The sequence below is a fragment of the Poecile atricapillus genome, chromosome 3 (genome assembly GCF_030490865.1).
Source record: "Poecile atricapillus isolate bPoeAtr1 chromosome 3, bPoeAtr1.hap1, whole genome shotgun sequence".
Classification (NCBI taxonomy): domain Eukaryota; kingdom Metazoa; phylum Chordata; class Aves; order Passeriformes; family Paridae; genus Poecile; species Poecile atricapillus.
Window position 1 is genome coordinate 24,113,591 of NC_081251.1, and position 13,690 is coordinate 24,127,280.

Here is a 13,690-nt window from a genome sequence, read left to right on the forward strand (position 1 = left end):
TTTCTATTTTGTGCATAAGTCTGATGAAAATAGGTAAGCAGCTTGCCAAAAGACAGGGAACTTGTGCCATGTTTAACAACACACTGTAAGTAGATTTGTAGTCTTTATGTTTTTTGGTTGCTTCAGTGTCCATGGAAGAGTTATTGCTACTGTGACAAAAAATATAATCCTTAGTTGGGATTTGTGATTAAATTACAAACAGTATTATCCAAGAGTGCTTGTAATTCTACAGAATCTGATCAGAGAAACTCTGGAGGGACTCATCCAGCAATTATACATATTTGCTTTATGTTTTCTACAATCAAATTTTAATCTCCTGAAGAAAAAAATTATTTCTGGTTTCTGTGCAGATCACACTTTCTTGCATGGTATATTTTATCAATTCTGTGTATTATGCCACAATAATCTACTTGAGATAACTACAGACTATAGTCAATCAGAATACAGTTGAGCACTGATTTAATTATTGCCCAGCACTAGTCTCTCCAGTGTCACTTGACCTTGAATACTGGAAAGAAAAAGGGACTCCAGTTTCCTACCACATTCACCATCATCTCCTGCTTTTTAAAAGTAACATTCTCACTAGGAGCTGGCCTAATGTAGAGCAGCTATACGAGTCCACAGGTGTGAGTCATTCAGATGGACACAGAATGGGCATCAAGCTCGCCACATGCCTGGCTTCTCCCCACACTGCCTGTGGGAGTGGGGGCAGAAGGGAGAGCACAAGAACTGCAGCTGCTGTTGAGAGACCCAAAGTTGTCCACCTTTCCATGAGTATGCTACTGTGATTAGCCTCCTGTCCTAGAAATCCCTCTCCAAATGTAGCTGTATTGAGCTGGTAGGGAGAAGACTGTATTTCTCTATAAACCAAATTGCAAGTTTAATAAAAAAGGCAAAAGTGTAAAGAAACACTAAGTCAAGAAGGCAAACCCAAAGAAATCAAAGTGTTTCATATTTCAAATACAGTAATGAATATATTTCATTTAAGTGTCTAGCTTTAGAAACAACTATTACTTTTGCCTCCAGAAACATTGACTAAATCTTCAAAGCTGTGTTAACACACAGATGATCTGCCATTAATTTTAATGAGAAAAGAAAAAACTTCAGACAGCTGCCAACAGCTCCAAGAAACCCACAGAGTATCTTGACAACAGAGGGACTGACTGAATGGGCATCCTTAAAGAATGTAATTTAAGCTCATCAAAAGATTCAGCCTACAGCTACAAAGAAAGAAACAAATTCAGAGTTCACACATTTTTACATTCAACTTCAGGTCATCATTCACAGACTCCTCACATGTTTTTTATCCACAACAAAGTTCAGAGAAATGCAGCCAAGCTGGGAGAAACAGCACGCCTGGCAGAGATTCCAGTCCAAAGGCCAAATATGAGGGACTTCACCCAACATTCATAATTCATTGTTTTGCTGAGCTCTTTAGAGTTCACTTTTCTATATAATTTTAACTAGGCTTCTTAGCAAGAAGAAAAACACACATCAGATCAAACTCCTGATGCAGATGGCTGACCAGCAGCCTTGCTTAGAGCCAGCGAGGACAATGCACCCTGTCATGGCCACTTTGGACCCAAGTTTCCAGTCAGTGCTCTCATTGTGCAGCAAACCCTGCACACCTCTGTCTTCTGGCTGGCACATGTTGCAAGGCTCCTGAGGACAAGATGTGGCATCCCAGCTCCTCCCTGCCGACAGACAATGCCCCACCCAACTTCAGTGGATGAATCTCTCTGACCACCCCTGGTCTGCCTGGCTCACAGAAGTTCTGTGGTACCTTACCAGGCAAAGAACAACAGTTTGGCTAGCAAGGTTGCAAAGCAAAAGCTGAAAGTCCAACCCCTTGCCCTGTTCCAACACAGAACAAGCCTAAAACAAATTACTGTTTGCAGTTAAACACATTAAAAAAACAAATACAATCTTAGTTAAAGCAAATACTTGAAGTATCAGAACTAATTATGAGCCAATACAAGGAAAACCTGCTCTTTAGAGGCTTCCTTCCTCTTAATTAGTGGCTTGCAATATAACTGCATCTACAGACTACTTCCACACCAGCTCCGTTCCACTCCATTACCAAATCTTCTCAAGAAGCACTATGCTCCATTAGCTTGCTAGCACCCAGAATGGTGCTACTTAATTCATTACGACCTTTTTGCACAGTTGGCTACCAAAAAAATTTTAGGCTTTTGAAAATTCTTTAATATTGCCTCTGTAAATACAAGTGCGACCTCGAAGCCTCTCAACTGCAGAGAACCATAACCACTCTCCATTCATTAAGTGAAACAGTTGTGCTGGGCTTGTCTGGAGGCAAAATGAAAGATGACAGCTCTCTGGAAACGGGTAAACATGTCTGAAATTTTTTGAATGCCTGAGTTATTTGACTATAATTACACATATTATTTCTGCATAAGGAGTGCTTCTTAAAAATGAGGGTTTACCAGAAACAACCTGTTAGCAGTAATTCTAAGGAACAAGGAGAACCGAAGTTGCCATCTATGCCACACTGTCGTCCCAAATGTGGGCTTGTTGCCCAGTGTGCAGTGCCAATGTACACACCAAGATGAGATACTTCCATTTATCAAAGAATCTTCAAGGTTGGCAGAGACCTTAAGGACCAGTAAGTCCAACTGTCAGCCCAACACTGCCCTATATCACTAAAACATATCACCGAACAAGATCTAGATGCCTCTTCAACATCTTCAGGGATGGTGATTTTATTACCTCCCTGGGTAACCTACCCCAATGCCTGACCACCCTAATGGTTTTTTTCTAGTGTCTCATCTGAAGCACCCATGTTTCAACTCCAGGCTGAATATTTCTTTATTCTAATTTGTGCAAAGCAAGGAGCTAAGTGATAACCCACAAAAGGTTGCTATCTCCCCCATCATCAAAGCTTTATACCATTTCTACATTTTAGCAAAGAAATCACAGTTCATTGACTACATGTTACACAGTTCTCTTACTAATTCTACCTTAAATGACGCTCTTTCTTCTCATCCTAATTAGTCTGCATACTCAGTACTTCTCTTGAGTTGGTTGGTTTCTTGAGTCAGCAGACCATGGTGGTGGGAATCTCTCCCTGCCAGAATTACCTTTTACCCATTTGGAACTGATCTCCGCACAGTTGCTGAGTTGGCTTTGTTTGTTTCTTACTTATCTTGGGAGTTTTGCCAAGTGTCCTTGTGGCCTGTAAATTCTGTGTCCTTTGTGCCCACTATCAGTAGTACATCCTTCTCAAGCTTTGCTAACCTCTCCCCCTAGACCTAAGATCACTGAAGTGTGTTAAGCCCTAAACCTTAACGTGGCAATTTTACTGACAAGTAATTTATCTTTCTAACGCGTGGACAGCAACATATCATTGTCCAAATACTTGCCTTGGTAATGGTCCGCTTCCCAATATGAAAACCCACCCTTGCATACTCAATGTAACACCATCATGCTACCTACACAGAGGAACAAAACCTATCTAATAGATGAGAGTAAAGCCTCTGCTGTAGTGTTAAATGTTAAAATCCTTTTAACATTCCATGTATTTGCTGTGAGGTACTTCTGCCTATGAGAACATTGGTAAGCACAGTCTGGACCTTAATAAGCTCAGCAGTAAGGTGCCAAGATTACATAATAGAAGAAAATAGTTTGAAAGAATGATTTGAAGAAAAGCTTTTTTTTTATTTCTTTTTTTTTTAATTTTTTAAGAGAAAAGCAAAGAAAAAACATTGCTCCATGCCTTCTATGTGTGAAAAACATAGCTGTATAACATAGCTGTATAAAACTACCTGTATTAGCCTTGTACCACACTCCTGACCATCCATCTCAGATGTGGATGGCCCATCCCTGGAACTGATCAGGGCCAGTTTGGATGGGGCTTTGAGCAACCTGGTGTAATGGAAATGTCCTTGCCCAGGGCATGGAATTTGACAAGATGATCTCCAAAGGTCCCTTACAATGCAAACCATTCTGTGATTCTAAATAAAACTGATCATAGGTGACTCATGGATCACTCCTGTTTCTCAAGGACAATCTTAATGACAGCTTGTCTCTCTTTCCACTGGACTGCTACTGCCACACACACCTGGAACAATTGTTAGCAGTCTCCTCATATGAACCTTCTTTCAGTCCTGGAGGTTTAAGGGAAACTGAAAATTTTCCTGAACATCCAATGAGATCTTATGGGTATTGTTCACTGTTAACAAAAGCCACTACCAACATTTAAGTATTTTCACGCAGTTTGCCTCATATACTTATGTATGCAGTACAAAATACCCTTTTCACTAGTTATTAAGTTCACTTATGGAAAAAATAGTAGTTCTTCCATATATTTATTTATCAGTTAATGCATCATTAAAATACCATTATCATTAAATGATGGTCTAAAAGATAATTAAGTTTTAATAATCTGACTGTTCATTAAAGAACCTCTGCCACAAGTTTTCAGTGTTAGATGGAAAAAGTAGATTATTTTCTCTAGGTACAAATACTTCTGATGGATGTCTGATAATAGCCACAATGGGTTTTTTTGATGCAGTTATCTTCTCACCACAGAGGTGATAAAGCATGGAGCCACAGAAATAAACAGCTGGTAATGTGCCTTTAATGAAAGCTTTACTGTCTTACAATAAATCTAACGCCTAAGGGAGCAAATTTCAGAGGAAAACAAGTCTGGAAGTGCCACAGAGGCTGGTTACCCTGTTTCTAGCCAACAAGCCCATGGATACTCTCTGCCACAGAAATAATTTCAAAAATCTGCAACAGGAGAACCAAGGTTAAAACATAATTCCCAAAATACTTAATTTTGATCAAGCAGATTGGAAGTGGAAATCCAATTAAAAAAGTACCATTGCCAACTCTAAACAAAACCAATTCACAGAAAGCGAGTCCCAGAAACAAAACACAACTCATTGACAATAATGAAAAAATTAAGAACTTCTATGCCACATTAAATATTATCACAGACAAAACAGAGAGGATGCAGAGGCTCTCATCTCAGTCAACACAGCCACCCCCAACTAAGCACTTTTGCCTATTACCCCTCCCATGCAACAACATCACAGCTGCAGATTTTTTTGTACATGACAAAATGTGACTAGAGATTGTGTTCTGCACACACCACAAACCAGGAAGCTGGGTTATTGAAAATTAAAATTGAGGATTTATAACCGTTTGCACGATTCTAAAGAAATAAGATGTGGTGCACTACAGAAAGAAGTGTCATCTTTGACTTCTCTACTAACACCTGAGGCTAATATTTTTAAAAGGACTAGGATCATGTTAACTTTAGATTTCTGCAGCAGAGAAAACCTTATTTATTTATGCAGCTCTGAAACAAAATGCTGCAAGTTTCTAATTCGCCTTTTACATCAGAAAGAAAAATAAAAAACCTGAACAACTGAATATGCAACATCAACAATAAAATCTTTCTTGTACTCATCTTTCTGACTCACCCTTTCTCATGCTGTTAACTAAAATAAGGCATCTGCACAGCAAGAAGAGATCCTGAGGGAAAATAGGAATTACAATAGAAAATATCCCATGATAAAACCACAGCAATCCACTTGATGTCCACAGAAGGAAAGAAGACTGAACAGAATATTTTGTTATCAGAAATATACAAACAATAGGTAATTTAATCTTCTCTAATTAAAATCTGATATTGCGAAGGAGGAAATAAATGTTCATTATGAGGGCGGGTCAATACTTACGACCAGCTGCATCTTGCTTTGGGAAAAAACTTCAAAAAAATCCTAAAAAACAGTCCCAAAATACCCCAACCAACCAATCACATACACATTAAAAAAACCCTAAATAAAAACCCAAACAAAATCCCACACAACAGAAAACTCCAAAACTTCCAAACTGGTTTTCACTGATTACAAAATTAAATTTTCAAAGATCATCTCAGTATAAACTACAACGAGCCTTGCACTGTCACATACACAGTGCATTTGGCAGTACAGCTCTCAGGTAGGTCACTGGTGCTGCACTACAACATGTACACATCACCCAGCCTCTAAGCAGAGGGAGATGAAGCAAAATTATCAGCCACCATAGGGTTAGCACACTGCGAATGTTTTGAGAGCTAGAGCGTTTAGTTTAGGTTTTCCCTGATGCCAGGATTAAAACCAGGCAGAAAAGGAAGTTTTATGGCAGTCAGTCAAAGCATCCAAGGAAGGAATAAACAGGAAGACTCTTCAAGGGCACCTATCTTGCTCAAGTCGAGATTTAAAGGGTTATATTTCCCCGCATTAGTGTATTCCTTTTGGAGGTTGCATACATACACACTCATGGCTGTCAAGCAGCATAAGCTGATGCAATAACATCACACCTTCAGACACAGCCCCGGAAATGCCACTATTTGAAACAGCAGGTATCCATACAAGAGATATTAAGCACTAAGTCTATCTGTAAACAAGTAATTCCACTGTCCCTTTATTTAGCTAAATAAAGCTGAAAGAGAAAGGGTGAGTAAGCAGACACGTGACAAATCACGAAATCATTCACGAGTGCTGCTTCCCCCCAAGCGGCCAGTGGGTGAGCACATCGATTAAGACAGCTCCATTGAGATGCATCTGCACATGCCTCATCTGGCAGAGGCCATCATGAGGAATTTCTGCGTGAAAACAAAATTAAAAAATGCATTCTGTTTGGGGAATTTCACTGGGGGACAGGGAGACTAAAAGCATTTGTCCTAAAATGACAAGAATGCAAAAAAAAATTTAAGACTTCATGCCACCGTTAGTTTTAACAGAGGCACAAGATTACCAAGAAAAGCATTTAAAAAAGCAATTTCTGCACACTGGTATACTGCAGCAGTTTGCATAAAGTGAAAATGGGAGATCGTGACAGTACTGATGATGAATCTGTATAATGATTTGGATGAATTTTTTTTAAAGGCCATATATTACTGACATTTTGGAAAATGCAACAACTATTTTTTGTGATTTTGTTTTATTAATAACAAATAGAACAAAAAGCTAGTTAGAAAGTTTCAGATAAGCATTGCAGAAACCTCACAATTCGCTGTACAATTATCTAAGTGGTTTGGATAGACAGACAAACATCTTGCAGCGTGTAAAGTTTAAAGAAACCATAATAAACTGTCTATTCTTGTTGTCCATTCAAGTCAATGTCTGTCTCGGCTTCAAAGCTATCATGTGGCATCTTGTTCCACAGGGCATCTAGGCTTTGTAAAATAGGTAATTATCTTAAAAGGACATCTGGTCTTCTGGTCCACGTTAGCCAAGTTTCTTGGAAAATGAGAAATAAACATTACCTTTCTGTATGCTATGAAGCTGTCTGAACCTACTCTATCAGTTCTGGTCCTTTCTTCTCTCTTTTAGAAGATTTTTATGCACAGGTATCTGTCTCTCACCAAGCCTCACTGGTCGTCTTTTTAGTAAACAGATGATGAAAACTTCTGTGTACATTAGGGATAGTACCTGTACTTATTTAATGTAGCTAGTGAGCTAGATTAACCACTGCTAAAAAAATGCCCTAGTTTTTGTTCCTGGTTTTAAGTGGGTGACAGGCAAACTGGAGCCTCAAACTGTGCATGTCTGAACCCAAATTAATTTCCTTAATACACTGCAATAATTTTAGTAGTCTGAAGTTCTGCAAACTGTAATGTAACATCTCTGATCATACCATTTACTCGTTACTACTGCCCTGGAAACACCCAAAACCATCACAGGCTAGAAACTGTAACAAGACACTAATGCAATAGCTAGTTCCCTAGAAAGAACCACTCAAGGAAATACAGCTCTTTTCACAGCCTAGCCTTTCATTATGAAGGAGAAAGCTTTCAAGAGAGTCATGCATCTTCTAATCAGAACCTTTGGGACATTCTAGTAAGAAACCCCTGGCCTCTTGTAGATCCTGAGAAGGGCTGTTTTGTTTCTTGCACAAGGAAGTGCTGATTAGCACACGTTCATCTCAGTTTTCATTTAACTTATTTACAAGATATAATTCAAAAACTGAAGGACAAGGAGGGGAACTAATTGAGTGTACAAGAAAAAGGTCAAAAGAAGCTTAAAAAGGCCTGAGAAAGATAAAAGGCAAGAAATAAAACAAAGAACCAAAACCAAACTAGATTTAACTCAGTAAGACTTGAACTTGCAAGCAGTGCAGTGGTACATCTTTCATGCTGCCTCATACACAGCATTATCAAATCTTTTTAAAGGCCTCAAAATTTCACTTCAAGTTTCCATTAAGAAAACAACTTTTAAAAAGCTGAAGATGCTTATTGTGTGCTAGGTCCCTACACTTACAGGAACACGACTCATACACAACAAAAAACATCATTATGTACAACTTCACTAAACAAGGCTGAGCAAATCAGATTTCTACTTCATTCACAAGTACTTTAAAATAAAACTGTCATGTTTTCCCCATGCTAAATCCCTTTCTTCTGAGATCTTCTGGGACAACTTCTTCCAAATTTTTTTATGCTGAAACAGCTCCTCCTTAGTCTTTACAGACTGTGGAAGACAAGTATTACATGCAATATGAATACATAAGTATATGTTTGTCAGTGTGAAATGCTGTGACTCTACACTTGTGTGCTCAGCACAAAACAGCAGCAGTGAGCCTTGCCAAGGGCCAGCCGTTCCACTTGTCTGATCCAAGTGTCCGCATAAAGCTCCAAAGGGAAATTTAAGCAACATCCATCAGTTAGAGGAATGCAACCAGCAGACAAGAGGTGCTGAACAGCACAGGAGACTAATAATGCACTGGCACAGAAGGGAGCTTTTTGGAATAAAAGCTGGGAAGCAGCAGAACAGGCTAGCGCCTGCCAAGCTGCACAAACTAATTGTTTCACATAGTATCTGCTAACTGTACTGGAGTTCTGAAACACACTACTGAAAAGTTGCAGGTTTTGGATTCTGCTGCACAAAAATAAAAAAAAAAAATAAACAATCATCACAACTCTGCAACCCTGAGGTCAAGCATACATTACTGTATGGAAGAGGAAGATAAGACCACAAGGAGATCATACTTGCTGGCATGACAGGATCTCACCAGCAGATGCAATTGTTGCCCAAACTTTGTGAGCATTAAGGCAATGATAGTAAGGCTGGGTTTGATGATGATAATGCGGTAATTCACTGTTTTGTATTCTCCACAGTCAGGAGAAGTCAAGCATAAACAGGGAGGTCAACTGTCATTTTTAAATGAGGTAGAAGGATGATTAAGAGGCAGAGGACCTTTACCTGCAAATGGAAATTAAAGGAGCTTTAGAAAAAGCTTTAGAAAGCTTTTTTTAGAGCAAATTTTACTTTGTTACACTCATATTTGGTAGGCTTTTGTTTTTACGATTGCAAAGGCTTCATGGTTGCAGAAAATGGAGTAAAAAAGAACTTACCCCAAAACGGACAACAGCTCTCGGTTCTGTTAACACTGCAAGGAATAGAAGAGCTGACTTTTGAAAAGGCAGCAGAACCAGTGTTTTGACCTTTCCAGCTCTTTACTCAGGAGAGGATGGGAGCACCAGGGAATGCTACCCTGCAATGCAAGCTGTGATGCTGTCTCACTCCCTTCAAAACAGATGCCACCACCATGCTCTGTTAGCACTTAGCCTTAACACTTCTGTCTGACACCCAAGATGTTGATGTACATATTGGGTGTACATGATGACTCCCCAGTTTCATCCCCTCGGAACCCCAGGGAATGGAGTCCCTAGGAGGTTGTAAGCACCGCAAGGGACCCCCACAGCTCTGTAATGGGTCTTAAAACACACACTGAGAAGTGGGAGTCTTAATGAGGCAAAGGCTGGTATCTACAATCATGAGCAAACACAGTATTCCCTTCACAATGCCATCACCTACGTGGGGAACAACCTTTCAAGTATTCACAAATACGCCCTGAAAAACAAACTCAGTATGTGCTACTGAGGCTGGGTTTTTTCTCATAAACATTCCTTAAAAAAAAATTACAAAATACATTTTTCACTAAACAGGGTCACAGAAACATCTCTTGAACACAAAAGTAATTTTGTTCATGCTTGTTTTATCTCTACCATTACATGAGGGCTGCCATCCTCATTCTTGATTTCTATCTTCAAGAAGTTTTAAAAACAATTAAACACCCTCAGGCTATGACTTTATACATGAAGGTCAAAGAGCAAAAAAGATTTTTTATGAAAGCTGTCCAATTAGTCAGTTGACTCATCTAAGCTGCATATAAATGTGGCGCCACTTTCTAACAACTAGACACCTGAGGAGAAAAAATGGAAAACAAATGTACTGCCCTCTGCATTAGTCTATCTGCGGCACATCTTAGCTAAGTTATGGACTGAGGTATGGTCTGTGTTTGCACAAGCGCAGACTGGCTACAAGTACCTGGTCCATTAACACACTTCTAAATGCTGTGTTATGTAAAAATATAACACTGCATAACACAGCAGAACAAAGTTGCCACACCTGAGTTTATTAGCATTTGCTAAAATAAAGAGGTCGACAATGAACCAGGTTACCTGACCTTCTCTGAATGTTCAGATATTTCTGATAAAGCTCTCAGTTCCTTATCAAAACCATGTCTGCAATGATACTGCTCTTAAAAGCCTGCCTCCTGCCATGCTGGGGCATGGTAGAAGGAAACCATGAATCTCCTCTAACATATTGCTCCACTATTTATCGAGCATGAACACTTTGTGCAGTATGGTCCCCAGGCCAAAAGAAGAATGAGGCTCTCAGAGTCCAGTCTCACCATACATGTAAGATTTTCAAGTGATCAGCTGCGGGTGCTGCAGGGGCTGGTTGTATTTGACCCTTTCATCCACACACTCCTGGTACTTTCCTCACATTACGCAGAGCTTGTTGGGTCTACCCGTGAAATTGCTGGAGCTCTGCTGAGAAAACCAACCAACTTAAAAAAACTGAATGGAAGAAGAGTTTTCCGCTGGGTTAACTTTTTAAACTCAGCTGGCCAGTAACAACACAAGGCAGACAGCAGAAATACGAGCCTGGAACAGGGAGGGAAGCTGAACCAGCTTGCTACCAGATCAGCCTTAGCTATCTTATAAAACTGCTCTCTGAGAGAGCAAAGACAACTAAAATCCAACACCCACTGAAAAATGAGTACCACCTCTTAAAGATTAATGAGAAAACCCTCAAGCTAAGTCTCAGAGCAACAGGAAGACTCTGTCTTATATTCCCAGACTCAAGACTGGGAGGCTCTTTTGTCAGCATAACTTCAGTCATACAAGACATGTGGCAACACAAACGACAGAAAGGGACAGATAAAAGTATATTTAAATTTTTTGAGTCCACAACACTGTGGTACAGACTACATGTACTCATTACACAGGTTTTAGTAGCCAAGCCCCCATCACTCATGGAAGCAGCTTCTGTGCACTAACGCTTGCCCTGCTGTTACATGAATTAGAAAAAGGACTCATTTAAAGAAGAACTGACTTTAAGAGACAAGTTCTCTCAAGGTGCACATGGTGAACAGGATTCTCCTCTGGCAAAGAGCATCTGTGAACAGCTGCTATGACTTGAATGAAGTTTTCTCACAAATGCTTTTGCTGCTGAGAAAGCAAACTCTGCATAAGACAGAGATGAAACGGCCAAGTCCCCACATTATTTGTATCCTACTCTGCTCTTCCAACTTCCCTCCAGCCTCATCTGGGACACCTCCAAGTGACCAATGCTGGACCTCACCAACACCCCGGACAAGGACAGTTTCTAGCGCAGTACATGTGAAGCTGCTCCAGTCTCCTGGGGAACTATCAATAGAGGAGGCAGCCTTTGCTCCTTGCAGAGCGCTGTCAGGCTGCGGCACAGTTGAGCGCAGGTTTACAAGGCAACACACCCAAGACCTTTGACTAAAGTTACGATCCTCGGGCGCAAAGCACCTGTAATGAAGTTCAAGTCGTGACCCGAGCGACCATTCCGATCCTTGTTCAGAAGGCAGGCTGACACGTACCAAACTCGCAGGAAACTCTGGGGTAAAACAGGGCTCGGCAGGTCCCTTTCACACAGGGATACAGGAGGCGAGTGGGCTGCCACGGCAGAGCCGCCCGCCCATCCCCAAACCCGCTTCCCTCGCTTTCCTCCCAAAAACTGATTCGGAGTCCGAACAAGCACTGCCTTGGACTCGAGGCACAGACATGCTTTACTCAGACTCATCGAGAGACCGTAAACAAACTCCGGAGAAGGAGCAAGCGCTGCTGAGCATCACCGCCCCGGGAATACACGTCCCGAGGGGCTGCCCGGGCAACCGAGCGGTGCCAGGCGGAAACACTGAAAGTTGTTGTAGCGTTTCAGAACCGCGGGTAATAGCGGGGAACCGCGCTGCGCAAGGAAATGCGGCGGCGAGCCCGCGTGTGTGCACGAGGTAAACAAAGCCCCCCGGGCAGCTCGCAACGTCCCCTCCCGCCGAGCGACCGCGGCCGAGCGGCCGGGCCCGCTCCGGGCATCGCGGCCGGCACGGCCCGACCGGCACCGCACCGGAACGGCACCTGCGCCCGCGACAGGGGGCGGCGGAGGCCGCGGCGGAGGCCGCGCTCGCAGGGGTCTCACCCACCTCGTCGCCCCACTTGAGCACGTCCTTGTGGCGGTCGCGCAGGGCGCGGTAGATGTGGAGGAACTGGAGGATGCCGTGCCGCCGCACGTGCTCCGCGTACCGCCGCGTCTCCTCCCAGCTCAGCGGCGAGCCCTGCGACAGCAGCCCCATGCCGGCCGGGAGCGGGAGAGGCCGAGGCAGCGAGCGGAGCCGGAGCGGAGCGAGCGCGCCAGTGCGCAGTGCGCTCGGTGCGGCGGCGGGACCGAGCCCGGCGCCGCACGTGACGGCGGCCGCGCGTCAGGCCGTGACTCAGCACTTTCCGCCGGCGGGCGCCGCCCCCAGCGCCGGGCTGAGCGCGGCCTGGCGGCCCCGCGGCGCTCTCGGTGCGGAGCCGCAGGGGAAGGAGCGACGGAGCGGCCTCGGAGAGGCAAAGCCGATCGCAGGCAGCGACCGTGAGCGCCGCTGCTCCGAAAGCCCGGCCCAAGCCCCGGACAGAGGGGAGGAGACGCCGCTCGCCTGCGCCAGGCGACATGGCGGCGGGAGGGTGTCCCCTCACAGGACGGGGCGCGTCTGGCCGGGCTGGTGCTCTTGGGGGAAAGGGTCCCTTGTGGGCCTGAGAGCGACAAAGTAAAGGTCCAAATTGAAGGGCCCCAAACTGCGGACAGTGTGCGAATCCTGCTGTGTATTTTAAAGATCAGAGGACAGGGGAAAAACATGATGCTCGGAGTGGGTGGAGTGAAATCCAGAGAGATCTCACCTCGTCCCCCACAGATCCTCCTCTGCATCTCTCCGGCTGCGGAAGCCACGTGTTGTGGTGTCAAGCGCAAGCCCAGCTCGTGAAGATGTTGAAAATGAATTTGTTACCTGGAAGTTGTTCTGGAGGGAATTGCAACAGCATTGTCTCCGGAAAGAGGATGCGGGAGCATGTCAAGGCGTGTATTTTACATTCGATGTAAAGTCGAAAGCCTATTAGTGCTAAGTCTTCACTAAATGAAGAGACAAAAGGCTGAACGTCAGCGTGAAGGGAAAGTTTCTCACTGCTGAGAAGCAGAAGTTCATTACTCCTGGACCCTCATTGTTACATTCACAAAGCTCATCATAGGCAGCAGGGAAAAGCAGGGCTGGTATGTGATAAACCAATGCTTTGAGAATAAGTAGGGTATTCAAATTGTGATACAGCCCA

At 43.1% G+C, this 13,690-nt stretch overlaps 1 protein-coding gene across 3 annotated transcripts in view; it reads right to left on the bottom strand.

Annotated features, from left to right (window-relative positions):
* Positions 1 to 12,810, bottom strand: part of GCLC (glutamate-cysteine ligase catalytic subunit) — a 36,814-nt gene extending 24,004 nt beyond the window's left edge. Inside the window, exon 1 of one of the 3 annotated variants that reach the window (XM_058834086.1) lies at positions 12,529 to 12,810. In XM_058834086.1, the coding sequence (XP_058690069.1) occupies positions 12,529 to 12,678 (150 nt within the window). In that variant the 5' untranslated portion in view covers positions 12,679 to 12,810. The remainder of the gene's footprint in view (positions 1 to 12,528) is intronic. The other 2 variants (XM_058834085.1, XM_058834087.1) reach the window with 2 other exon arrangements.
* Positions 12,811 to 13,690: the final 880 nt, after the last annotated feature.